General features: G+C 48.8%; 5 protein-coding genes across 5 annotated transcripts; 1 reads left to right on the forward strand and 4 right to left on the reverse strand.

The window, feature by feature from the left end:
- Positions 1-12974: 12974 nt before the first annotated feature.
- EI90DRAFT_3139336 (uncharacterized protein) lies at positions 12975-14024 on the reverse strand (the record flags this gene model as incomplete). Its single annotated transcript, XM_039064925.1, has 6 exons — positions 12975-13080; positions 13131-13232; positions 13308-13379; positions 13434-13707; positions 13757-13831; positions 13880-14024. The coding sequence occupies 6 exons, from the start codon at positions 14022-14024 to the stop codon at positions 12975-12977; spliced, it is 774 nt and encodes a 257-aa protein (XP_038907662.1).
- A 257-nt stretch (positions 14025-14281) lies between these two features.
- EI90DRAFT_3139337 (uncharacterized protein) lies at positions 14282-14751 on the reverse strand (the record flags this gene model as incomplete). The annotated part of the gene is made up of 3 exons (XM_039064926.1): positions 14282-14370; positions 14425-14670; positions 14727-14751. The coding sequence occupies 3 exons, from the start codon at positions 14749-14751 to the stop codon at positions 14282-14284; spliced, it is 360 nt and encodes a 119-aa protein (XP_038907663.1).
- Positions 14752-15087: 336 nt separating this feature from the next.
- On the reverse strand, positions 15088-15621 carry EI90DRAFT_3139338 (uncharacterized protein; the record flags this gene model as incomplete). The annotated part of the gene is made up of 1 exon (XM_039064927.1): positions 15088-15621. One exon carries the CDS (start codon positions 15619-15621, stop codon positions 15088-15090), a length of 534 nt encoding a protein of 177 aa, XP_038907664.1.
- Positions 15622-16597: 976 nt separating this feature from the next.
- EI90DRAFT_3139339 (uncharacterized protein) lies at positions 16598-17612 on the reverse strand (the record flags this gene model as incomplete). The annotated part of the gene is made up of 4 exons (XM_039064928.1): positions 16598-17110; positions 17162-17316; positions 17363-17530; positions 17579-17612. The coding sequence occupies 4 exons, from the start codon at positions 17610-17612 to the stop codon at positions 16598-16600; spliced, it is 870 nt and encodes a 289-aa protein (XP_038907665.1).
- Positions 17613-19535: 1923 nt separating this feature from the next.
- On the forward strand, positions 19536-22461 carry EI90DRAFT_3139340 (uncharacterized protein; the record flags this gene model as incomplete). The annotated part of the gene is made up of 10 exons (XM_039064929.1): positions 19536-19599; positions 19651-19856; positions 19908-20063; positions 20119-20307; positions 20361-20545; positions 20593-20966; positions 21024-21248; positions 21282-21525; positions 21599-22179; positions 22238-22461. 10 exons carry the CDS (start codon positions 19536-19538, stop codon positions 22459-22461), a joined length of 2448 nt encoding a protein of 815 aa, XP_038907666.1.
- Between the last annotated feature and the right edge of the window lie 5330 nt (positions 22462-27791).

The raw sequence follows: 27791 nt of genomic DNA on the forward strand, positions 1-27791 counted from the left end.
GGTTGGACAAGTGGAGTCGCCTGGTCAACAAGAGACCTCGAAGCCATTGATGCCCATCGGTTGCGCTGGTCACTGAATGCGAGCGGGGCAGTGGAGGAGGTCAGAGGGGGGACCTGTTCAGCTTGGAGTCCCATCTTTGCTGCTACTAGAGGTAGGGTTGGCATGACCGATTTTGGGGCACTGGAAGTATTGGGAACACCACTGAAGGGCATTGTATTCACAGTCGGTGCAGTTGACTTGTCGCCTGATTCGCTACCAGCCAAGGTCATTCTTGCGCGATGTCGTGGTATCTTGAGCTTTTCCAGCGCGGATTCAAGATTGGACAATGAGGTTTGGGTCGAAGAGTGAAGGGATGTCCGACGGTTAGTAGAGACTTGATCGTTAAATCCCATTGAGGTGTTCGGACGTGGGGGGCGAGTGGTGGGTGCAGGAAGAATCGATGAAACCGACCGTTTCGTCGGAGGCCGGTACACGCGCGCAAAATTGAGTTTAGTTTGACGACCTGGACCTGAATTCCACGCGGGTCGAGATGTTGTCGCTTTACCGGATGATCCGGCTACTCTCCTGTCACCAGCAACCACACGAGCACTGGCCAGTAGAGGCTTTAACGTGGGCCCTTTGAGTTTGAAAGTGCCAGCAGCAGCCGCGAGAGTGGTCCGTCGAGGGATCATGGACGATCCTGGAATAGGCACTTTCGGCAGGGTCATCTTAGAGCCATCATCGAGCTTTGTTCTCTTCGATGGACTCTCAAGTACCTCTGTTACATCATCGTCATTCATCATGCTCATATTTCTATCTCGATAAGTAGAAATGTTCTTGGTACTTGTTTCCGGTGTTCTGCCTTCGGCCGATAGAGTGGCCCGGGAAAACAGCTGGGGTGCAGGGAGGGGTTTCTTTGAAACGTCATCAGAAGCCACATTACCCCCGACATTAACATTGCTCCTCACCGTAGGTGGGGCAGGTTTAGGCGTGCTGGATACTGAAGGACGCGAGAGACGCTCATATAGAAACGGCTTAGATGGTGATTTGCATTTGTGATGGGATGTGGGTGGGTTGAACAGGTCAATGGTCATCACCGATGTGCTGATGGCTGGACTGGGGAACGCGGAAGAAACTGTTGACACAGGTTTGACTGACGACAGCATGTTTAATATGGGTATATCCTTATTGGGCGCAGGAGTAATTGTTGGTCGCGTTGTTGGTGTGGTGGATGCACTGTAGGCACATGTTGCAGGATCGGACACTGATGGTGTTGGTTTAATGATGGCAGGGCCCAGCGGACTTGGTGTAGAGTCCGCACTATGTGCTTTACGCGGAGACGCGCTGCCTAATCTAGACTTCTTGAAGATGGGGTCTGTGTCATTCTCTTCATTGAAGGAGGATGAGCGCGCGCGCTTCTTGATTGACACTGAAGATTCCGTTTTCTCCACTTCCATACAATCAGACGAGAATGGATTGTGGGTTCGATGCGATTTTGTCGGAGAGTTAGTTAAGGAGTCCTGCAAGGGCCGTCGCGACGCGTTTCGGGCAGCCACTTGAGAGCGTGTCCTGATAATAAAACGCGACTTCAGCACCGAGTTTGGTGCCGGTATATTGCTTTGTGACCCTCTTGATTGCATGACACACGAATAGCGCAGCAAGTTTTGATATCGTGAACCAATCTTCCCCGAAGCATGGAAAGAAACTTCAGGCAAGAGACCATGCGTGAGCAATATCGTTTTGGAAGCAATTGGGCAAATATTAAAAGCTCTTACGGCTCGAATATCCACTAGTGGGTTCTCCAAGTGTATCACAGCCCGCGTCCAACGTTGACGCTGGGTTACCCGTCACTCAACACTCAAGTCAAATTGAATTTGATCTTACGTAAGCATGACTGACTTCTGTCCCCTCCATTGAACGTTGGGGACAAGAACAGATGGTACAAGAATGCTGATAATGATACAAAATTGCGGGTAGTAAATCAGAACCCAGAACACTATTAGTCCATAAATAATAAAGCGCTAACTCCCCAAATTCATGCTCCTTACTCCATCCCCAGCTCCTTGTATTTTTCTACTACGTTCACGTTCTTCCTTATCAGAGGCCCTATTCGGTAAACGGTGCACGGGCCTCAGGATGGGGGACGAGTGCACACTCATGCTTCTTGATATTGAAACAGGCGACCGAGGAACACCCGGTGGGCCGAAATGTCCAGGAATGGAAATGGATATCGGTGACGATGTTGCACTAGAGGACACTGCATGTGCGAAAGAGACAGACGGGGACACAGCACGTCTCTTTGATGACGAGTAACTATAAGGCTCATATCGCTCGTCTCCAGTATCTGTGGCGCGAAATGGTGTGAACAACTTGAAGCCGGAACGGAAATGTCACAACTAACGCTTTCGTTTGTGCACTCTTCCCGAAGCTGTCGGAGTGTCTCTCCAGCCATTTCCGTTCCCGTTCGTGGAGTTGTGACCGCCATTGGAATAAGCTGACCCCGATGCCCCAGCCATTGGTGTAGAAGTACCACTCATGGCAACGGTAACTGCGGGACTTGCAGCAATACTTGGTGACGTAGAGAGATTGGCCTCAAGAGGCATAGCGTAAGCTTGTCGCTTTGATAAATGAATACACATCGAGTTTACCATGTCCACATCCATGCCACTTCCTGGACCTGCGTAAGGGCTCTGATTCAACCATTGCTGGTCTTCAAAGGTGCAGTGGCCGATGCTTCCTTCACCGGGAACACTTTGGGGATACCCCAAGACGTAGTCACTCTCATCATCCTCACTTGGTGTGTGCTCTTCATCGTCATCCTCAAAGCTAGCTGATTCGGGGAAGCGACCGCGCGCGCTTCGTGGCGTGCGAGGATAAAACGGGATGGGTAAGTCTGCGTGAGAAGCAAGGAGTCGCTGGAACGATGCTTCGGAACGCAATTCTTCTTCTACGGGCTTGGATTCAGAAAGGAGAGTGAGTAGCCTTGGCGGCTTGAGCTGTAGAAAAGGGGATGTCGGTAAGTAACAGGAGCCCGTAAGAAATGTCACCAAACCCACAGGAAATCTTCGAGGGAGGTCAGATGAAATTGAAGGATTGAAAGGAGAATCAAGACGAGGAGGGGGTGTTGTTGGCCGAATAGGTTCATTTGCCTGGATTTCGCTCTCCCCTCCTTCACTTTCATCCAGTGTCATGGTACGACTACCCGGCCGACTCCGTTCAGTCGAAGGGAGAGCCTCACCCTCGTCTTTATTTTCGGTTTCTGTATCATTCCGTTCCATGGTGAGAGGACTAGATGCTCGGTCCTTCCAGGGCGAAAGTATGCCAGTGTTAATTGGGTTAGGGGAGCTGCTGCCACTAGAGCTGTTCCGGGTGCCTCCTCGGCTGTAAGATCGCGAAACCGCAGGCTCACTTAGCCTGTCGCGGTGAAAACTCAACAAGCTCGACCTGCGCAGCTTTCTGTATAGAGGATATGAGCTAATGGCTGCGTTGGTAGAAGCGTTGGTAGGATAGCAAAAGTCATCAATGACCATGGAAGAAGTGGATGGGGACGAAGGTGCAGAGTTTGAGGAGGAGTGCGACAACGCAAAAGAAGCAAGAGAAGTGGGTAGCGGTTGTCGGGGAGAAGCTTGCATCGGGTCGACCGTCATTTCGAGGTCATTTGGAGTGGATGGCCTTTTTACCTGACTGAGAGTGGAGGGCATCATTCGCTCTCCCATGCAGGACTATGGCTATGTTCGAGGGCGTCCCTTAAGCAAAATTTTCAAATCGCCGGTGTCGCCGGTCGCGCCACAATGGAAGGTTGAGATTCTGAGGATTGAAGGTCCTCCCCCCCCTTGCACATAGAGTGCCTGTTAAATCAAATTTATGCCGAGCTATATCGTATTTGGTCAAGCCTAAAGTAGCGAGGATTGGCGGATCGAAGGGAAACGCACAGACGGAGCCTTGGGCATTGTCGGTCACGTCACACTGTCACAGCGCGTACCTGCCCCACTGATTGGTGCATGGGCAGAATTAAGCAAATATCATGAACATACTGCTCCATCTGTGCCACAGGGATAATAAATAAAGAGGCAGCCCCTCATGATCGGCCCTCCTACTTCCTTTTGGGGCGCTCATGAGCAACTTTCGGAATGAAATAAACTCCTGCACCAGCCTGTTCTGCTCCCTCTCTTCAAGTCTGGCCATCTATGAAAGACTTTTGTTTTCTGTTAATACCAGAACTTTCCCGTCTGCGCCGCGACTTCCGCCCATGGGCCCTGCGGCTGTCAATCGCTTGCGTACAGGACCCCACGTTCCTCATGGAACGCCCAGGTAGTTGCTTGTCTCTAAACGTATGCGGGTCGACCTATGATATGTCGTAACGATACATGATCTGGAATGCCCTGCGTGTGACGTGCACTCGTGTCTTCTGAGACTGTTGTTGACATGTGCACATAGACTATGGTATAACAAATACACTCAAGCTCGTCCAGAAATATCGCGAGATGCAGCTGTTCGAGGTGAAACACGATGGGACTAGGTATGATGTCGCAATGCCATCGAGCAGCAATCTATCGCACACGTTCATAAAAAACGGTTTCTTGGCTTGAAGCTGCTTTCAGAAATGAGGTCTTCTTTCCTTCACTGGAACGTAAGATGCCTCTTAAGTCTTAAAAATAAATGAAGCCACCCCACATGCATGCGCAGCAGTAGGGGCGCCACTCTGTTACCCTTCACCTATTTCTTCCGCTCCGATGCGCATGGGTAGAAACCTCCTGGCCACTCATTGATGCCGTGACGCTGTTCACAAGAAGCGCTGCCTCCAACGTGTAGTACACACACCACGCGGAAACGTTTCGCTACCTCTAGGAAGCCGAGCCCTCTTAGGCAAGGCGAGACTTTCTCCTACGGTCTAGCAATGAGGACACGCTATATCACTATTAGAGCGGCTGATAGGGGGTGACTGCTCCCGGTACCCCTCCGCATCACCACCCTAACTGACCGATTATGTTCTTCTCTGCGTCTCCGCCCTACCAGGAATTACGCCAAGGAACCCACTTTAGCCCCACGCCTTTGGTGCATTAAAACTATCAATGCTTCTGAGCCGGATCAACGAGGCCGTTTTCAATCTACGGACAGTTTAGAACCATGGCTCCAAACACCTAAGACACATGGTGCGTTACCTGGGCTTTCCGTGTACCGGGTCGAGGCTACTGAATGGGAGATACTCCAAACACTGTTGCCTTTTGCTCCAAGTGGTAGGACACCGACATACGGCGATGTAGCCTCGCTCCGCCACACAGATCGCCGTGCCCAGCATTCAATCGACATTCGGCACGGATCTGAACCCATGCCCTGATATCTCCATGCTGGAGACACGAGACCACGACAACATAAAGAAATTAACATGTCATGTGTGCTGTGTGATGGGGAGATGGCGAACCCTTCACCCTGGAGTTTTGTAAGACGCGACAGCGAACAGTGGCGCCATTCCCGAGGCCGGACAGCAGCTAACTTATTCAATCTCATGTATTCATGTTCAGCGTTGTGACAATATTATTGTGAATCCCGAACAGCAAGCTCCTTGCATGCAATAACAAATTCATAAATTCCATACATAACCAAAACGACAGGCCAACTCTACTGATCAGAAACAACAGTCACCGAAGTAACAACGGCGACCTTATTTACTTCGTATTATACTTTTGCTTCCCAATGTCGAAGGGAATGTATCTGTACTTGATCATATGGCTGTTCCACAGGAATGATTAATCGTGCCCAATAGGAAGAAAGGAGTGGCAACACGTACGAGATCTGGCGTTTCATCGTAAGGCCAAAGAGAATAAGGAAGTACATAAGGAGGATTGGCCAATAGACAGGAATATCGAACAATTCCGTAGTAGTGCACAAGAGAGAGATAACGGTCGCTCTCGTTGCAGAAAGCCTGTGAACAAATAAAGTCGGTGGCAGTCGTAGCCTTGGCATACGAATGTACACACCAGAAATCCCACTCGGGAAGCCGTCGCATAAACGGTCGGAATTCCTCATCAGCATACCTTGGCATCGTGTTCATGTCCGCTGCATCTGCTCCTTCTTCAACTGCATCGGCATTCAGGTCAGCTTGTAATGATGGGTCAAATTTAGGTTGTAGGAATGCCAATAGAAGGTTAAGTAGGTATATAGCGTGGGCGTCTGAGGGCGTGAACTGGGTTAGCCATCATCACCTTTGAAACACGCCGGGGCTCACAGCATACAATGTACCACTGAGGTGATGATGAGTCAGAAGCACTCTAAAACTTTGAAGGAACAGCATACCCCTTGAGCCAGCACAATTCTGAGAATGAACAAGGCGATAAGAACGACGGTGCTTAGCCATCGGTGCAAAACATGCGGAACAGAGCGGTCAAGATAAGTTTGGTATATTCTTTGGTACCGCTTGATCTTCGAGAATCTGCACAAGAAGTAGATGAGGCCACATCCTCAACGCGTAGAAACGGTTGGCATACAATGGCTGAAGTGCCTCAGACATTGGCGACTCATTAGTCGAAGACGGATCCATCATTGCCTAGCCAGCTGCCGTCCCTAGAATCTCTGATGAACGGAGCAACTGCGAACAGTATCGACAGATTTTGGCGACGCGAAGTCAACGGAGTTACAGCTAAAACCCGACCTAACCCCGGGTGCTTAAAATATAGGCTCAAGTTGGGTAGGACTCTAGTCCCTATAACGAATTCTAAATCCTCATCAATGCAGTATCTAAGACTGGTACAAATGAGCAGATAGGATTCGTTGCAATTGAACTCATTCCTTCAACGTCTCGAGGATTTCTGCTTTATTTCAGTATTTCTCACCCAGTTCGTCCAACTAGAGCCATCTTTTAGGGATACGCTATACCGAATGAGACCGAAGGACTCACGAGCTGTAATTGGGTTCTGAACTTCCGCGCCTTCTGAGCCGTGGTGGTGGCGTTTGACGAAACAAGTCAAGGATCATTTTGACAAGTCCCCGGATGGCAGCCCTGCCCGGGGCACCGGCCATGACGTGCGGAAAGATATGTATTCAAGCTTTCTTGCATCATGGGGTGGACATAGCATACGCTCCTCAATTCGATGTATGCGCAAACAATTAGAAGTTTCTCAACTCTCTGCTATGATTCTTACTAACAACTCATGTACGATAGTTACATCCATTGCGATTAGCTTTTATTCCACAAGGATGGGGTGATTGCGGGATATGTATATAATATGGAGGATTCTGTCTTGGCTCATAAGGCAACAAGACACAAAGGCACTTGCACACCAAGAACACCGAGAAAGGACTGACAGATCAAACCGGCCGACGAAAGGCCTGAACGTTGACACGGATATTCATATCCGTTCATTTCAATTTTCTTCGCTTGGGGCTGGGGTTCGTCATTTCTTATCTCACGTTGTATCTACCATAGACAGGCTATTCCTCATAGCCGGTGAGTATTTCGTCAAAGGTGGTACAGCCAAGCGATGCATCTCACTCGAAAGAGTATCCGGGTATAGCGGAGAAAGTCGGATTAGGGAGGGATGGACGACTTGCTTCACACTAGGCATGCAGGATCCAAGCATGGGTGAGCTCCGTTGGGCAAATTTAGGTTTAGTCTCTTGGCTGGGGCTATTGAACGAAGACCATTTATCGTCATTAGGTCTTTGCGTTTCTGAGCCACAAGCAGTAGACCCGAGATGTGGTCGGGCCAGATGCACTCATTCCGACGAATGATACAGAACGATTCAGCCTAAGCCCATGTTAATTGCGGGCGCGAAGAGCAGAGCGAGTCAGTGGCAGACGTGTAGGCACAGTGTGAAGGAATTCGTGTCGTTCACAAAATGCGGGATGACGGGACAAACAAATGAGATAAATTTGTTAGTCGTTACTTCCCTCCAACTCGTGACAAAAGATAAGGGAACCAAACATTAATTATCATCCGTCATGAGGCATTTGCGGAGGATCGTTGACCCAGCACCATTGCTGCACCGTCCCTGCACGTTCCTACTGCAGCCCTCCCAAGAGAGAGAGATCTCCTACCGATCAAACACCCCACCAATGAAACATTGTCCTCTAGGATTCCTCTATAGATAGATAGCGAAGATGACACATCATTCATTCTTTAGTGGATCATGGAAGGACACCTCAAGGCGTCTGGAAGGGTTCACTCACCAGCAATGAGAGCTAGGATCATTCTAATGTGTACAAGGGCGGGAAAGGCAGCGTTACTACTTGTCCCTGGACGGGGATCCGTTCATGAAACGTGGGGAACTCACCGGTACAGGTAATAGAAGAACGAAACAAGATAAAACCCTAGTTTTATAAAGCTTTCTTTCTTCTGGGCACCAAGCGTTCGGAAAATCTCTGTTGCGTCGTACATGTGATTTTGCTGTCGGACTCTATGGTGAGCAGAGAGGCAGGGCTTCAGCAAGAATTCTGTAACGACGATAGGAAAGTAAACGAAGATATTACTTTTGCACATTGTATGCGATTAACGGCACATTGAGGAGGAAGGACATCCATTGCCCCGTAAATAGGAATAATAATGAGAGAGCAGCATGTGCCCCCATTTCTGGCAGCACGAACTAGCGAAATGAAGGAAACGTCAGTCGTTATACGGCCATCCATGACAAACGACTGTACCTGATTGAGCTTCTGGCAGAGGTCGATAGGGTTGATGTAGTCGCATTCCAGGTCAGAGAACATTATTATCTATCAAAATGCATAGAAAGCGCCGAAATCCAAAATCAGCTCTTTCTGATGTGGCCAAAGCTTGCCACTGCATGCCGCATACGTAGAAAACCATGGTGAAGAGCAGTGCAGCCGCAGCAAGAACGCTGAAGAGATAAAGCCAACCTGAAATAAAACAATTAAATCATTGGGACCTAGCCCCGTCAAAAGGTAATTCTCGGGAATTTCCCTCACCTGTGCCACTCATTTTGGGCCTATGGATGAGTCTGTGGTTATACTGGGCTCAAATAGGGAGGGACTGTGAACTTGACGATGTCACCTAGGAGAAATTAATGTCGTAGTCGGAAAGACGCGTGTCCGAGGTGGCACTTTGCTTCCGGCCTTGGCGCTTATAAATTCTTTGCGCTACATGATACGGTGCAGAATTTTCCCGTATGCTAGTACTGGCAAGCAAATTTGCGTATATGGTGGAATGTATGAGTCTTGTTCAACAACCAGTGCCAAATGTTAGACACCCGGGTAGCACTATATCTGATCTACAAGAGCAATCATGCATATCCTACAAGGGGGGTATATTAGTGGGCCATGTATCTGTCTTGGAGTTAGTTGTCCAGGTCTTCGTGACCGTATGAAATCGAAAGAAGAGGGGTCAGAATTGCACGTCGAATTCTCAGGAGATGACTCATCACCCACTTCCAAGTTCTAGATTCGTGCTTGCGCTTAGATTGCTAAAGGCCTCCCCCAACAATTCCACCAACCTATTGTCCCAACATCTGCAGGTCAATACTCTTTCAATAGAACCTGAATTCATGCAGCTTCTTACGTATCGGGGAATCCGTCAGGGATTTGGCCCATAGCATCAGCCTTGTAAGACGATTGAGCTGGTCTTCTCTCCCTTCGCAGTATCAACGCAAAAGGACTCACAAGAATGTCAGCATGGCCCATAGCCTCATTTACAAAATCTTGGATGATCCATGCATCTTGGATAATGTCTAGCCATCCACCGCGACCCTCCACGGTGTACGGCAAACACAACAACTCCTCTACGTCCCATACCCAGAGTTTAAACTTCCGACCAACTGCCGAAACACCCCACATCCGTTGCAGGCCAAAGAAATCGGCGTCGGTGGATAGATATCGAGGACTTCTTGCCTCATATTCCTTCACTTCTTGTAAATTGAGCTCCACCGCGTTCGATCCTTGCAATGGAAGCTTCGGCTTGAATGTGTCGAGGAGAATGACAGGAAATGGTTTCGACCCTTCGACGCCGATAGGGTGATAGACTAAGGCGAGATCGGTCTCCACATGTCTCGGTCGCTGGGGGTCAATCTGTCCAGCCCTCACAGACCAGAGCTTAGTCACGGTATGTTGGTTAAGCAGATAATTCCAGATAGCCTTGGTTTGCTGGCTCGACCATCCTGTTGAGTCTGCAGCTTGAACTAGGGCTGCGAGCACCTCCGAGTTGTACAACATTGAGGAGGCGTATTCTCATGGAAAGATTTGGAACGATCGATTTCAAACGAGGAGATACTCAGAAAGACTTATTCGTCGAACACGTTGTTTTAACATGTAGCAAGTCCTTCCTTCATCCCATCGATCGAAGGATGAACGTGTACTCTGTGGCTCACATCGACAACGTCATCAATATATATTGCGCGCTCAGGCAGTGTTGGCATTGACACGATCAGACCACCAATCAGACCATTTTTGGTCTGATTGTGCTTCCGACAAGGGTCCATTGTCTCAAGGTCCGAAATACGGGAGTAGCCGATTTCCAACCAGACGAGGGATAACCCGAGCCTCATGTGATCACCTTGCGGCTATTTCCGCGAAACTCGTTGCCGACACTGCCGACATTGAACTAGCGAGGTCCCGGCTTTAGCCGACAGACAACTGATGGGACAATTCGGACCATGGGAAAGACGTTGTCTACTGAATCAGACCTTCGGACTTCGGACCACGCGACCATTTGGGACCATGTCTGCCCAACACTGCGCTCAGGCACCTTCGTGGCATGCGTGCCGATATTACGTAAAACGTGCTGGATTTGATGACGTGTTCTCATACAGCCTTGTGACTCTTTCATCCATTACGTAGCTTTACCGGACAAATCTTTCATGTGACCTTTCCACTCAGTAACTGTTCGTTCAACTTTACGAAGTCTTGTGTGCACGCCGGAGGAGACGCAATAGAATAGCGTGGCAACAGTCCCGGCAAATGCCAGAACCTCTGGAATTGAAGACGAGCCGGGTAATTTACAAGGATGGAGATTGGGAAGGGAACAACCGAAAATAAAGAAACCTAGAAAAACTAGAGTAAGCACTTGGGATCCAACCCACCGAGAGTAACCGGAGGTCACAACACCCCCCCCTGCTCAGTGAGACCGAAACGCTTACCGGAAGTAAGGGACTCCGAGAGAAAACTACGCTTTTCAAGCTAAAAAAAATGAAACTAGGGAAGAGGCAAAGAAAACGCCTTCAACAGAGGATGAAGAATAAGAGGGCCAGAGCCCAGAAGCATGAGCGGACGAATAAACACGTATGGAATTCGTCCGAAGAAATCAACCCAGGTATGCAGCGGCAATAAAACCTGAATCGGCATGACTGTAGCCTCGGAAGACACAGTATGCATAAGGCCGACAGCGGGTACGGCGCATAAGATGAAGGCATCACCGGGTAATGTGCCATGCGCGAAAAAAGAGCGCTTAGTCCAACCGCACACAAGTCTAATTTAATCTCGTACCTCCATTAAATAACAACATAGAGGCTAGAGTCCTGCCTACGTTCAACCAATACTCCTCTTAATGGAGTTCCAATGTCCATTAGATATTTGCCCTCATTCAGCTTCGTTAGCAGCAGCAAGTTTATGGCTTCAAGACCAAAGTCAGCGAAAACACGATAAGATTCAACTCTCGCATTCTTTCTCGGCATCGGAAAACATGCCAAATGATTTCTAATAACTACGTGCTCGACATCGTTCCGTTGACGTGTCAAGCCTTCATCAAAACATACTCAAGCAGTCTGTTCTTCTCGATCGACCTGTATATTCCTGTTCACATCCTCCTACGGCGAACGTCAAAAATCTCAGCATTTGGGGGGGGGGGGAGGATTTTGTTCCTTGATGGCATTCACGAATGAAATAACGCTTTCTTTCTACTTGGACATGTCTTCTCCCCTGATCCCCTTCCCAGTATTCCTTTGTTGCGAGCACATTCGATACGACACTACTCGGTTCTTACCATTTTCAGCATGACAAGGACACACTGTGGCTGCCCAAAGTACACTTGAAAAGCGAGTACCGGAGTCGGTTTCAAGTGGCATCGGTGACGGTCGCAGACCATGTCGCATCACTCCCTCCAAGCGCACATTCTGTAAGCAACTGTTCAACTTCGTACATTGTGGTACTTGGCCAAACTCCTTTACTATAGAAGCTTTCCATCCCCAAATCGACCAATAATGTTTGCGGATGTTGGCTGTTTCCCCGCCCGAATTTTCAGATAGATCCGCTCCCCTTGTCAGTAACCATGCAGAGGGTGGCTCACCTTCCAAATGACACTTCTCCGGGCCATCTTTCTCTCCAGTCAAGCACCGAAGGCAGGAGTAATGTGAGAAGGTATGTTCCCCCTCCATACTAAAGTAACCCCTCTCTTTCATCTTAGGATCACCTAGTACTTGTGACTCAGTCAATATAAAGAGGTGTCTGGGGTGTACCAGTCATCCTACCGTCTTAGATAGTAGATAAGCGTCTGAGTAACTGCACTGGTGCACTGGTGCGATGGGCGAAAATAAACGAGGAATAAGTTTTTACGGAGGGGCCCGAAGGGCCCCAGAAGCTCTGGGGTGCCCGTGACCAGTTTTTTCAATTACAATGCTTTACACAACACTTCATCAGTGTTGCTACATCGAATGAATTGTCGGCATCGACTTCCGATGCTTCGTCATCGCCGCCATCGCCGTCGACGCTGCCAAAGTCATTCTCTCCCATTTTTGCTCACTTTTTTTTTGTTCTTTCTTGTACTAGCGTGTTTTTTTCTCGCCTCTTCACTGCTGAAAAACTGTGGTATCATGTGTTGTTGTCATCTCCTTCACGGTTCAAGCTTAGATGTCGTTCTTCTTTTGTAATCTTATTCTCAAACTTGCCACCACCAAGCAATACAATGACAACACAACTTTGGATTACTGAGTGGGTTGTTTACAGAGGCGAGTTGCCTTTTTTGTGCAGACTGAACTTGCTTCGAACAACTCTGCAATATGGAATGAATGTAATGGCGCTGGGTTACTTGGTTGGGGACACGTGGTGGGGGAAAAACTTTATCCTGACTCTCTTCCAAGCTGTGAGCCTGCCATGCCAGCAGATGTGGGTTGTTTCTTCTTTCGCGGTTCAGAACTTTGCGTGGCTTTACGTTTGCGACCTCGACTGATATCACTCAATCAGTCAGTAGCTTTGTGTAGTGAATAAGAGCTTACATGGCGGTCACCGCTTGTCCGCTTTCCTCTGCTGGCGGTTGGGTTGGAATCTGGGTGGCGTCACACTGGGAAGGCGATAGGGAGGTAGCTGGGGCCGTCGATCTAGAGTATGGTGAGTAACAGTCAGTGCCAGCCTACCCTTGATGGCATCTCTGGGGAAAAAATGAATATACCAACCCGGAACTGACATTCACAGATGACCTTAGGCCTTCCTCTCCAACCCTGCCATCTGTGACCCCGGAACTCGGCCTATGTATGGAAATTTAGTTTATTGGTGTGGGTCCTGCACTTTGAGATTCTCACGTGGATGCTACTTCGGCGCCAGTAGAGGTAAGTGCAGCGAGCTCCTCACACCTCTCTTCCACCTGTTCATCGGTTAATTTGACCCACTTGATCTTGTTATTCTTCCATCCATCGAGTACCTGGCGCAAGTGATCGACGTTAGCAAGCTTTGGTTCGATCAGTTTGCCATCTGGGTAATTGGTCATGTCAATCGCGACACAATGTTTGATAGTGAGTTTCAAATAGTTTGCTGGCACCCATTCCATCGATAATCTTGGCTTCCCAGTCAATTCGTCTTCGTATTTGGTCAGTGCATGTTGGAATACTGAGACGATGTCACTCACGGAGACTCTCTCTGGTTATCTCGGCCATTTCGGAGCGCATGTTCCTGGCTTTCGCTGTGTAGGCTTTCGCCACACCTTACACCCCATGTTGGTGAGTAGTCAAGAGACGGTTCAGCTACATACTGTCTAATGTGCCGATTGCATGTGCCTCCATAAGGCGAACTTGCGCTGCCATGTCCATTTTTGCCACAACTCCCCAGTAGTACTTCGCCTTATCTGTTGCCCAGAAAACTGGCGAGAATAAGTCTTTCAAGTGTCCTCGAGTCATCATAACAACCACTTCGACATCGCATGATTCATGAACTGATTTCGCCTGTTGCTTTTTAGTACTAGAACCTTGCACTCATTTTAGGCATTGAACACATACTATGTTTATCAGTTGGTCCCGCGCATGTGTTGCAATGGAATTCATAGATAATTCAGGTGAGATTATCGTTTCTTTTAGTGCACGGTTTGTCCTTTTAGTCATAACTCCATCTAGGATGACTTGTGCATGGTACTCTTCCGTTGGGGTCCTAGGATTTCCTATGTCCTCATATGTGATATTTTTTCGTTGATTTCCCCAAGGAGCTCAAGGTACTCCTCCTTGTAGGGCAAGGCTGGCAATGTGCCCTCTAGATAGAGCGTTCGTAAGCATGTAGTCTGAGTTCACGTAAGTCAAACTTTACCTTTCAAACGTCGGGCCTCAGCCTCAGCATGGGCCCATGCATTGCGAAGCATTGGCTTACGAGTCTTCTTTGGTTTCGATAGGTTATAGATTATCTGGCTGCGAATTTGATGCTTGGAATAGTGGCGTCCACGGCCTGAGAACTCTAGCGCAATAGCAGAGACGCGGCTTTCAAAATCTGCCTTCAGCTGAATGACTTGGGCATTAAATGCCTGCTTCACTAGATCCCTCTCCCTCCACTTATCTGCTGGGACCATTCGCTACATTGGTAAGTCCTATTAGTTGCCCTTGGAGTGAGCTTACCTTGTGCTGTTAGTGGCATTGACATCTTCGAGCGACCTGCCAAACGCGAACAGAACTGAACAACTGAACAAACAACAACAAATCAAGGGCCATTCAGTTTGATGGTTGGGTATGTGCCTGTCGAATTTAATAATAAATCTGAATGGAGCCTTTTTTTTTTTGGCGAATTTATGGTTAATTTACATTTATGCAATCAACCTGTTGACGCTCCTCGGCTCACTGCTGCCATCCATGTGAGTAGGTATGCCTCACCTGGCGTACGATAAAAGCGTCTGACCAATGTGTTGTAAAAGCCGGCTTCATTGAACTCTTTGGCTTGAGCCAAAAGAATGATGAGGCTTATGTCTGTTTCACTAAGCTCTCAATCGTTATCAGGAAGTTCGTAAGGCTCGACAGCATGGCACGATGAACTAGGCATGCTAACTGATTGGGCTGTCAAGCGGTTTGAAGATGGTGTTACGCTTGGAATAGGTGAGTCCAAATTCATTCCTCCCTGCTGCAGGGCTTCCAGGTTTTGGCAAGTTAATGGTGATCGTGTAGGGGTGACAGGGACTGGGAAATTGACCCAACGGTTGGCTACAGTGAAGAAGGACAGCTCAATGCCTGAGTAATCTGTGGCCACAGAAGACTCACTGCTGTGTGGCATATCGGTCTTGGATGCAAGCAAAAGTCTAAAGAGGCTATCACTGACCATGTGAGTGTCAATGGATCCATGCTCGACCTTCTCCCAATAGCTGGACGAAACAGTAGCTGAACTTTGCTTCTGTTTCTTGGGAGTTAGGGGCATGGGTGGCGCAGGCATAATGGTGTTTGGATCAGGTAGTTTGAAGGCAAGTGATGGTGTAAATGGGCGTTCAGAACTGTCCTTGCCCTTGCTGACAATGGAATTGGTCATTGTAGAACGGGCTACTTTGGAATGGGTCGGTGTAGAGACTGTGTTTGCTGCTGCCTGTGTCGTACTCGTTTGTTCCACAGAAGTGGAACTGTCTTGACTGTTAGAACTGTGCAGATTCGGACGACTCCGGAATGGAATCGGAGACTTAGCATGGAAGGACCTCGGCCTCAGCGACTCAGGCGGAGCGCTGTGCCATTGCTGGTTGTCCTAGGGGTCCCTAATTTCGGATCTAGCAGAGGGAAAGTCTCTTGGGGTGTCAGGGATCAGCAATGACCCTGGACCCTATGCCAGCTGCGCGTATGCGCGTGGGAAGTATGCCGGTAATTCCCGTCTACTCCGCTTACCTAAGCCCCGGTGACCCGGATCATCTCCGGCATTGTTCTGGAACATTCTATGATCACGTGATTCTATCGGCAATCTGTTTGGTTTCCTTATTGCCGGACTCTACCTGTATATAGCTGACCCTAAGATGGGGACATCCCTTTCCCCCGGCTTTAATCACAACTAGGTTATCGGAGCATCTTGTGCGAGCACGCGCGTCCCCTGACATGGGGGAATTCATGTCGATTTCGGACTGAGGTTACAAGTTACTAGGTACATTGTATATAAGGAGGGGTCCGGAATCAAAAGGAACAAGGGTAGGACAAAAGGAGACAAAGGGAGATGGAAAGAGGAACAACACCGAGGGTCAAGAGTTTGACTCAATGGTGTTTCCCAAAGGAGGAATGAAGGGCCAAGGCCCAAGAAGGAAGGAAGGAGGATGGGAGTCGGGAATGGCTAGCTGACTGAATGGAAAGGAAGCAGCAGCCCAAATAGGAATGAGGGAGAATAGCGGAATTGAAATGGACAATGCAATAGTTGCAAGGTCCGGAGTAAGTCCGGAAAGTCCGAACTCGGAGGTTAAACTCCGGAATATTGGCAAAGGTAATTAAATGGAATGAGCTAACCAATACAATGGGTATAAGCGGAGGTGGGGTCAAAGTCCGAGGTCGGAGCTAAGACCGGAGGTTCCGAGACGAGACATGAACGGGATACCGGAGCGGAGGTCCGGAGTCAGGAGCATAGGTTTTGCGTACTTGTCTGGAAGGTGTCGAGGTTGGGGTCGGACCCGGAATGTTCCGGAGTCGGACCGAAGGTGGTGTCTGAGCCGGAGGTGGGATAACCTCTTGGGAGTCGGCAAGGAGAAGGTGATGGAAGGGAAGTAGGGCTCCGGAAGTCGGAGTTCGGAGTTCCGGGAGCCCGGAGCGGAGGTCAGGATTGTATGGATATGACATTGACCAGTTTCGGAGCGGGATATGGTCATCTGAACCACAGGTGCACTAACGGACTGAGGGATTTTCAAGAATGCGTCTAGGAGTTCTAATCTCAACTGTGGCCATCCTTCCTGGCCTTCGATTTTTTTTGAGGAAATGATGTTGACGGGTGCTTTTCGACCCTCATAATCGAATAGCGCAACACTGTGGTGCCCCAGACGGTCTAAGATGGAGGTCTCTCCTACAGTTCAGGTTTGTAGCTTATCACAAGATTAAGAACTACTCACCAATGCGCGAATATCCCACATCAGAGTGCGCACTTCTAACAATGGAGCCAAGAGGCTGTCCTTTACCATACGTGCCATCTCTTGCGTAAATACCTCTCTTGGAATAATCCCCTCAATATTTTTCAGGTCCGGTTGCACTGTCTTGGGTGACTGTCCTGCATCATTGTGAGTATATATGTTTATGAATGAAAAAATACTCACCGTTCACTTTGCATGCCATGGTATAGTCCAGGACATAGCTGTCACTCGGTTTTTTCTTGAAGAGCTCCACTTCTTTGTCATCCAAGGTGTATAGCCGATGGCTTGCTTGAATGTAGCTCTCAAACACACACTCAGCAGCTAGCCGCGACGATTTTAAGTAGTTTAGCTCTGTTAATGTGAGTGAATCATCTCCGAACTAACTACCCATGTGCTTACCATCCTCCTTATCCTCATTGTTCATTCGATACATGTTGAATGATAGTTGTTCTGTGGTTGCGCGACTAGTAATGTTGGATTGTTACGACCAGAACTGAATTGTCACTTAAAATCGTGTGTCACGTTCTGTATTGTAACCCAACCCAACTGACGTGACGATTATCGACTCTTTGACCAAGCTCCCCCCCTTTCCCTGCCTCCTCTATAGGTGGTCCATACACATCAATCGTTCCCTCAAACTTCAACCATCTCTGCGTTCATATCTTGGTAAGCGCTCTCCTTCAAATTATGTTGAACTCTCAAGAGTTTGCCCTGCAGGATCAGGATGGTGAGAAGGCGCAAGCACACTATAGTTATGACCAATTTGGGAACGGACTCTCTATCCCTTTCCCCGAGTGGTGCAGTGAAACTCAAAAAGGCACGGTTAGCCATGGACGCGGCCCATGATGAATTGATGAAAAGTAAGCTTGAGACCACTGGACATTGCCTTATCTCATCTTACAATCTTGTGGCTGGTAGCGACCTCACAAGCTGTTATCAATGGGCTCTCAGAGATCCAAGATGGAGGGCCTGTAGGAGAAATTGTTGACAACTGGGAGGACAAACCCGTGGGAGATCAACTAAATCTGCTTGAGGATGTTGGGCTTAGTTATGTCAACTGATATCAATGATAGCCCCAAAGCCATGAGTTCTTCTCATCTTTAATCGACTCAGTGACCGTTCCAAACTATTCGTTCAGGCGGAAGAAGGGCCACGAGTGGAGTACCCGGATGTCCAGACTTCATGCACAATGGACTGAGCAACTTGACTCTCTCACAACGCTTTATCTGTCTATTAAGACAGCCAATCCAACCCGTGCACCAGTGCATTACCTAGAACCCCTGTGTTAGAACCGGGCGGGAACAGACGACTCCGGAGTGGAATCGGAGACTTAGCGTGGAGGGACCTTGGCCTCAGCGACTCAAGCGGAGCGCTGTGCCATTGCTGTTTGTCCATTTGGTCCTTAATTTCACAGTAGGTGAGCAGGAAGTCTCTAGGGGGCATTTCAGGTCGATTTCGGACTAAACCAAAATGAGTATGTACAAGCGCCGATATATATAATGGAAGGGGCAAAAGCACAAGGAAAACAAAGGGTAACCGAATCGGAACGAAGACGTCCGAAAGGGAACAAAGGGTAGAAGAAGCGGAGCGGTACCGAAGGTCATAAGGCAGGACCTGTGATACGTCCAAAAAGAGGTAGGGAGGATGAGGCCCAGAGGGGCAGGAGGATGAAGGGAAGTGGGGATGATGACTAACTGGCTAGAATAGGAAGAAGCAGTAGTCCAAATAGGGATGAGGGGAAAATGCGAGAAATACATTACAAGCGGCGAGAGTGCCGAAGGCAATCCGCGAAGCTCGGGGGTTGCGGAGCTTACGGAGGTTACGGAGGCGGGGTTGAAAGTCCGAGGGATATTGGCAATGGTGTTTACGTAGTATGAGGTCACCAATGCAATGGACTAAGACCGAGGTGGAGTCAAAGTCCGAGGTAGGGACTATGATGGAGGCTTGGAGTACGAGCGGTGTCCGAGTGCGAAGTACAGAACAGCGGTGGAAGGTCGTAACTTGGCGGAAGGGTGGCGGAGGAGTAACAGAGGGAGGAGAGAGGGGAAAGGTAAGGGAGAAGGAGTGGCGGAAAGGAGAGTAGTCAGGTCCGAAGGTGAGTATCGGAGCAGACGGGGGAAGTGTAGGAGGATGACGGGAGGGTGGAGGTGTTGTGAAGGGGGAGCGGAGTAGTAGGAGGGTGGCGAGAGGGGCGGTGTTCGGTCCGAGATGAGTATCGGAGCGGATGGAGATGGGGTCGAAGAGGTAAGGAGGAGGTGTGTTGCCAGGACCGAAGGTGAGTATCGGAACGGCAGCGGTAGGTTATGACTCCGGAGGTGAAGAGGGTGGAGGTCCGGAAGTCGGGTCGGGGTCGGGTATGCATGGATATGACACCCTGCCAGATAGCAACTACGTCGAGATATGGTGTATCGACATCTTTGGTGAGTTATATTATATTGTATTTATTGTCCATCCTTATTTTTACCTTGCAGATGGTCGTTCGCGTGAATATATACCTTGGGGTGGGACAGACAACCGCGTGCATGTGCTCTTGCGTGCCGGATACCTTCCCCCAACGCCAACGGACCCTCAGGTGGCCTTCTCCCTGCGAACACTTGATCTCCTCCACTCGCTTTTCCGGGTGGCATCAAATTTTGGTCTTCAGAGCTTTTCTCGATTGCTCACTGATATGCACAAGGTATACACATCTTTCGTCATTTCATTCTCATTCACTCATGTAGAACATTAGACTGTATTCCAGCATCATCTGAAAACGCAACTTTCACTCGCATTTGACGTGTATTACCGCATCTTGTCTCAACTGCATGGGTTGGTTCAGCGAGAACTCGGACATGATGTACCGGATCATCGTCTCAAGCATTCATGCCCTGCCTGCCACCATAAAGTAAGTAATATCATTAGAGAGCTGTAGCACATATCTTAATAGTTTGGCCTTTCAGGTCGAGAATGAGCGAGAGCGCCCTGTTCAGTTTATCGTAACTGGCGATGGGAACACATCCCTCTCACGGCTTCGTCATCACTTCGAGGGCGATGCTTGCAGATTTGTCAGCGATTACTTCATTTCCCGAGAAAGTGTTGACCGGTTTGCTAGCGCTCAAAAGCATTCACGACGGGGAGCATCAAGTGAGGTAAATGTATCCTTTGCAACCATACAACAATTATTGACCTTTTTACTCTATAGACAAAAGAGGACCCATCGGTGTCAACTATATCGGATGCCTGCTTGGCTTGGAAGAATGCCCGGCCAATCCCATCGAAGTCAAAGGCTGGAGCTCTGCAAGTTATGGATGAAACAGGTATTTTTTCAGTTGTCTGTCGGCACGGGATTGTGCAGTTCCTCGCTGATATAGTTCAAAGTGGAGAGCTGTGAGCAACAACCTCCGATATCTGTGGTCTGGCTAACGTTGTCACAGAGCGAAATACCCATTGGCTTCTACTGAGAAGCTCATAGGCACGTTTGGAAAGAACATATTATTTGCGTATGATGTTGGGTGCACCTTCTCAGCAACTTTATCAAAATCATCGATTGGGGATTTGGCGAGAGAAGCCAATTTTAGGTGCTGTACTGGCTCTTTTCATGGCGCTGCTCACGACAGATCCTGCCAGCTAGACTACCTTATTGGTTTACAGAAAGGGGCAGGTATAGAAGACGGTGAGGGAAATGAACGCGTCTTTTCAGAGAGCAATGCTCTTGCCCCTGTCATTCGTCATGCATCTCCTTATTACCGCCACCTTCGAATCCATATCCATTTCTCCAAATGGGACGAAACCAAATACGAAAAACTAGGTGCATCTCTTTTACTACATATATGTTCTAATCATTCATGATGTTGTACTTTGATAGGCGATTTCCTGTTAAGCAACTTCAAATCTGCCAGCAGGATCATTAGTGATAGTAAAAAAACCCTCAACGCCACTCAGCAGCTATCCCCCAACTTCGACCCTGACCAAGACTGCCCACAGTGGTTATCTGAGGAGCGCAATTATATTTTGTCCCTCGATCCCAACCTGACAACGAAAAAATCAAGATTGAGTATTTGGAAGCCAACGAACATGTCGAGCATGCTGAGTAAGTGGTTGTTAACCTTTATTTATTATGTAGCCTTGAAATTGTTCTATTTTAGGGCAACCATGCATTACTGGACAATGCAGGCTGCAATGCCACATATTGGCCAGCACCTGGCTCAGGCGAACGAAACTCTCAACACTGCCCGTCTAGCTGCCTCGGCAATAGAGGCTAGGTCGTCACTCACCACTCCTTGGACACCTGATTCCCTTCAGCGCCACGAAGCTTTGGTTTTGCGCCAACGACGGGACTACCATCAAGTTCTTGATGAACTTGAGCAGTGAGCCATATCACGCCAACTGGAACTTGAGAAGATCGGTTTGCCAAAAACAGGTGAGGACTATGTTATTCAGATTACATTTTGCCTCATTCATTCATGTAGACTATAAGGCTCGACAGCAAATTTCCGCATTGGTGGCCAAGCGAGGGAAGTCATTGGATTCGGTACTCCAAAAGTACAACAACTTGGCCACTTCTATGGATCCTCCCAAACCAGCGCTTACATGGCAAGATGTCACGGACCTCAACTTCCTGTCCGACATCGTTCTGTTACGTGGCCGAGAAGATATCAGAGAGAAACCATGGTTCAAACACCACTTCCGCGAAGTGACACGTGCCTGGCATAAACTTCAACGTGCCCGTGAAGAGATCGAGATTGTTGGCACTGAAGCTCATCGGATATGGGCATTTATGAGTGAGGAGGAGGCCCACCTGGATCGAATCATCAAGGCTACTCAGTCTACGTATCCCGACCTATCCAAGTACATCGTACTCATTTCTGAATACCGACTCAATGTGAATGGCCACCTTCGTTCCAAACTGAAACTCCTGGAGAAGCAAGGTGGCACTGGCACGCCTCTTCCCACCGCTCATAATGTGGGAGATCCTGGTGCCACGGCAGACACAGTCCAGACTCATGCCTCAACCCCTAGCAGTAAGTTGAATTCTCATTCTATTCATATCGCAGCACTTCCTTAGCATAATTAACATAGCAGTACCTAACTCCGCCCCACCAGACAGTATTCCAACAAACACCCAAGACCTTATAACGCCGGGAGATGACTTTCAAGACACGGTATCAGGTGCATCGCAGGACCTTCATGCTGTTGACTGGGAGGATGAGAATCAAGATGTTGATGGCAATAACGATGATTATCATCATGTCATTGGAAGAATCGTGAACGCGCTAGAAGCTATGGACTTAGAGTCTGTTTAACGATTGTTATATATTGATGGGGAGTTGGACCATAATGGCAGTGAAGAGGCGAGAAAAAAAACACGCTAGTACAAGAAAGAACAAAAAAAAAGTGAGCAAAAATGGGAGAGAACGACTTTGGCAGCGTCGGCAGCGACGGCAGCGATGACGAAGCGTCGGAAGTCGATGCCGACAATTCATTCGATGTAGCAACGCTGATGAAGTGTTGCGTAAAGCATTGTAATTGAAAAAACTGGTCACGGGCACCCCAGAGCTTCTGGGGCCCTTCGGGCCCCTCCGTAAAAACTTATTCCTCGTTTATTTTCGCCCATCACCAGTGCACCAGTGCAGTTACTCAGACGCTTATCTACTATCTAAGACGGTAGGATGGCTGGTACACCCCAGACACCTCTTTATATTGACTGAGTCACGAGTACTAGGTGCTTAGGATCGCACTGTTTACAGAACCGTTGCCTGCATATACACTTCCTCGTTTGGAAGGGAATTGGCACCCGCACATTTAGAAGCTTTAAATTTGTATTAATTGCGGCCAAGCAATTATCATTTCGTGTCGTACATGTCAAGTGATGAACAAACGATTCCAATGAACTCGCAATTTGGGGTGGGCAGGTCCAAGTGACAGATGCTACCCACCCCGTCGTATGGACTTAAGATGGGCAGTAGGTGTCAATCTTGTAGAATATCGTACTGTACGTCCAAGTTGGTTCGAAAACTGTTCGATTCGCAAATTAGCGTTCAGCCATCTCACGGAAAAAGAAAAAGACAAGAAAAAAAAAAAAAAAACTCACCGCCCGCTTCCAGTGTTACGGTGACGGTGTGTACGCCGGCAGGTACAACAAATTCTCCTTTGCTCATTTGACTGTTCAGGCAGTTTTGGTAGGTATTGGGAGTGATACCACACCAAACGAGGCGATTGATGGCGTATGCGTCTGTGTCACCTACGAGGACTCCATCTATCGAGATTTTATACTGCACAAGATAAGATGAGCTTCCCTTCTTAAGGAAGCGTGGAATTCACCTACCTTCTCGGCACGGTAACCCGCATCCATTACCGTCAACTTGGTGGGGAAGTTGAAGTTGAAGGAGAAATTGTAAGGGTTATTCTTGTAAACATCGACAACCGCCACATCCTGAACAGGCCTTTGCGAGCATGGAGGTGGAGGAGGGATAGTAAAAGTACATTGACGCTCAAGCTGGTAAAATATAGTCGAGTAGGCATCAGGGTTATTGACAACTCCGAGGATATTGACGATTTCGACAACGTGCGATCCGGGGGGGATGATGAACTGTCCTTTACTGAGGCCTTTGACTTCACAAGTGTCTTTGGCGGCGGGGGTGAGAGCGCACCAAACGCCCGAGTCAGGGTTAATGGGGGAAGTAGTTCCAATCTGCTGTCCGTCGACGACGACAGAGTATCTTTCCTTCTTGTAACCCGCGTCTTGGATACTGAGGATCTGTGGGGATGGATCATTGGTTACGAAGCGGAAGGGGTTGTTTGTGTAAATATCGACATTGGTCCAGGGCTTGAGAACAGCAGGCGTGCATGTTGGTGTGGGAGGTGACGGCGTGATGGGTATAGTGATTGTTGCGGTGGTTGTAATGGTAGAAGTGACAGTCAACGGAGGAAGAGTCACTAAAGAAATTGAAGTGACAGGTGGCAAGGTCACATAAGACGTAACTGTAACTGGAGTGGCGAAGAACGTGGTTGTCGAAAAGGTGGTGATGGGCGGAAGAGTTATGTACTGAGTGTCCGTCGTCCTCGAAGTAACAGTGGACGTAGTGGTGATGTACTGGTCGCAGTATAGAGCATGTTGAGGCGTTGCGTCTGACTCGGGCAAGAACACTAGTAACTCACCGATGTCTGATAATCCACTCGATCGACAGTCGTCGTGACAGGAGGCAACACCGTCGTAGTAGTCGACGTAATCGTCGAAGGAGTGGGACACGCAGGAACGGTCGTCAACGCATGACTCGTGATGGTCAACGTATTTCCAGGGCCATTGGGAATGGTCACGGCCTCCTCAACAACCGTCCATTTACCTCCGTCTTTAGGTGGGTTAGTAGGCACAGCGATATAAGCAGGTTTCGTCGCTTCGAAAACAACGGTCGTAACACCATCCACCTCTCCAAAACCAACGATACTTGCGCCATCAGGTGTAGGCCACGGCTCCGGTCCCGTCATGACTTGTTGATAATTTGTCGTAATAGGATAATTTTCCAGTTGGTAGCCCCCACACCCCAGTTGATCACAGACACCAGGACCACATCCCCCCTGGACAGGCTGCTGAGCTGGGTCCGCGGCTGATACGAGAACGGATGGGAGGGCAAGAAGGAAAGCAAGCGAGCGCCTGGTAAACATTATGGGCGTTTCCCCACTAGTGTCAAAAACGACGAGTTGTACACTTGAGGGGTTGCACAGAATAGGTCATTCGAGCGGCTTTTATAAACATGCAAAGTTGAAGGGTCACTTGTACCCTGACAGTCCGCGGGCGTGTTCGGCAAGCCCGCTCCGCTGTCAAATAGTTTGTCATCATTTAGATTGACGATTTTCCTTCAAGTCTGTCTTTGGACAGGGTGTAAGAGTTCGCTAATGACGAGATACAATCGCAAGACTCGTTGCGAAGAGTGTTGGTTGTGCTGCTAGCAATATTTGGCCGGGCTAAGGCGTGACCAAAAAAAGGCAGCAGTTAAGACATCAGACTTGGGCTGGGGACTGGGGACCTCACCTTGATTTGTCAGTCAGTCAAGCCTGAGCCATTATCGTAGGGGGCCTCGCTCCGCCACTCTGTAGCGGGTCCTGTGATCCTATTTCGGTAACTGAATTGCGTTATGCAAGGAGACCTCACTTAGACTTTTCTGAGTGTTGCATAAAAAATACTAAATAGTGACGGGGTCTTCAATTCACTTCCATTTCTTATTGCTCCTCGCATCATGGGTACCGGATCCTGTCATTAGATGACCAGAATTACTCCTTGTGAGTTACAATATCGACCCTGTTGTTACTTCGTGCCTTATATTGCGCCCTTCCACAAGCTAGGATACTCTGCGCTAGCAGAGACAGTTCTTGGCCCGTCCAACACTGCCAGTCCATTTCCACAACTTCGGTGACCGAGACGACCATCCGATGGTAATATACAGGCACAGTCTCTGGAGGCTGGATTCTATCCGGCATCGGTTTAGAGGCAGGGGGCAAATGACTAAGCATCGATATGGCTGGTCAGATCGGTTTCTTGTGCGCATCAACCACTGACTACGTAGACTACTTGCATAGAATAAACATAGGACCAACATCACCGAACCTTTGGACGAGAAGTGTGCTGTCTCCGTGGATCGTTTGTTCAGCAATATCTTTCGCATAATGCCAGTACACCATTATCTCTGTCCAGCTACTTTAGCGAGCACTATGACAGAGATGCAACGTGCCCTGAGACTGCCGGTTTCAACTTCATCGAAATCATCGAAATCATCGGGTTTGGAGTACGAAGTTGCTCTACTGACTAATCATGGAGCTTGTGGCCCCTTGGAATATCGTTCTATCTCCTCTGCCGATGAATGTCATAATGGAGGAATATCCAACCCCATAGACGGAAGCCTTATAGACGGTATCTCTCCAACACAACTTGTACCATAACATGGAGAATGTACCCTGAAACAGATAATCAGAATGTGTGATCTAAATTCATGCATGCTGTGTCGGTGAACCGCGATGCAGAGCACACACTCTAGCATGGTGACCTAAAATGGCCCTAATATATACACCACACCACACTTTTTTCTGAGCAAAATGAATAGTCCCAGTTGGGTTGAAGAAAAATGAATGTAGGGTTCTCAACGATTGTAGGCAGGTTTGAAGAAAACAATAAATCACAAGTGCAGGTATAATGCTTGGCAAGATACACGCTTTACTGCCGAATTATCTCGGTGCCGAACGGAGACATGACATTGTCATCTGATATCACAGGTTGCTCTGAGTCCTCGAGCGGCTCAGAGACTGGGGAATCGATGGGATCCAGGTGAGACAAGTCGATCGGTGTCTTGTGCTGCAAATCGGACGCAATGCGGCCAGGCTGAGGGGTTGATGGCGGTGGATTAGGTGCGACGTAATCATCCAAATGAGATAAATCAATGGGGGTGTGATTGCTCAGATCTGTTTCGGTCCTACTTGGTCCCAGTCCGGGAGGGGGATCGAGATTCGACAAGTCGATGGGGACTTTGTTATTTAGATCCGTCTCCGCACGCATGCCATCTGAATCCCCTGCAACAGGGGAGGGTTCGGAAGTAGTTGACGAGCCGTGTGCAGGGGCAGACTCGTCCTTCGGATCATCATGCAGGAACGCAATAGCCGTCTCCAAGAACCATTCATTGCGCTTGATGAAGTGCACGACGATAGTTCCACCAAGAGAGGCGCCTCCCATCCGCTGCTCACGCGTCTCTCTTCGTCTCCATGCACTGGCAACTTCCTGGGCACTCGCCTCCCCTGAGCAGCCCCCCAAAGTCTCATCCCTCAACCGAGAAAGGGGAGAACCTTCAATCAGAGCTTCAACTTCTTGGTCCGTAGTCAAGTTTGAGGATGGCGCCTTATACGGGTAGCCGAACTTCGAAACAGTCGAGTGCGTAAGTGAAGGATCAGCGGACGATGTAGACATTGGGAGAAGGTGGATCTCCGCAGGACTTGAACCGTGTGTTGTTTCGTGACGAATACGAGCGACTTCCGAAGGGAACAAAAACCCATGCGAGTATACAGTACCAGCTCGAGGATGATCATATATCCAACAGCGCTCGCTTCGCCAACGAACATCGCTTGCCCGAGGATGAATTCGCAACCAACGTGCAGTCTAAGGTTGTGGGTTAGTTGGAACTAGGCTCCGATGAAGTTGACATACCAACTGGTCTTCTTTCCCTTGTACAGTGGACGCCACCACCGGGTCTGTTGCTATGTAATCTACGAGTGACGAGGATAGTGCGTACAACTCCCCTGCCATGAATCGAGCCTTGACAAGATCTTGCAACGCAAAATTCAGAATGCATAAGATCGGAACGGAAGTGTTCATACTCACAACCCCAATAAATCATTGGATCAATGCTCTTCTTGCCACCCTGAGACTTGTAAGAATCGTAACCGAATGCGGTAACGCTGGACGTAGACTGGGCCTCCGCTGCTATCCAGGTCGTGGACCGCTGTGGGAGCTGCACTGCACTGCTCGTCATGGGTAACTTGGTCTTGGGCAACGCTTCTCGATGACCAGAACTACCCGCTGTGCCGGCCTCGTTCGTCACATCCGAGAGTGCTTCGTACCACTCCAAACGCAAGCGAGCCTCAAGCTCAGTCA

The sequence above is a fragment of the Cantharellus anzutake genome (assembly GCF_015039405.1).
Source record: "Cantharellus anzutake strain C23 chromosome Unknown EI90scaffold_263, whole genome shotgun sequence".
Taxonomy (NCBI): Eukaryota; Fungi; Basidiomycota; class Agaricomycetes; order Cantharellales; family Hydnaceae; genus Cantharellus; species Cantharellus anzutake.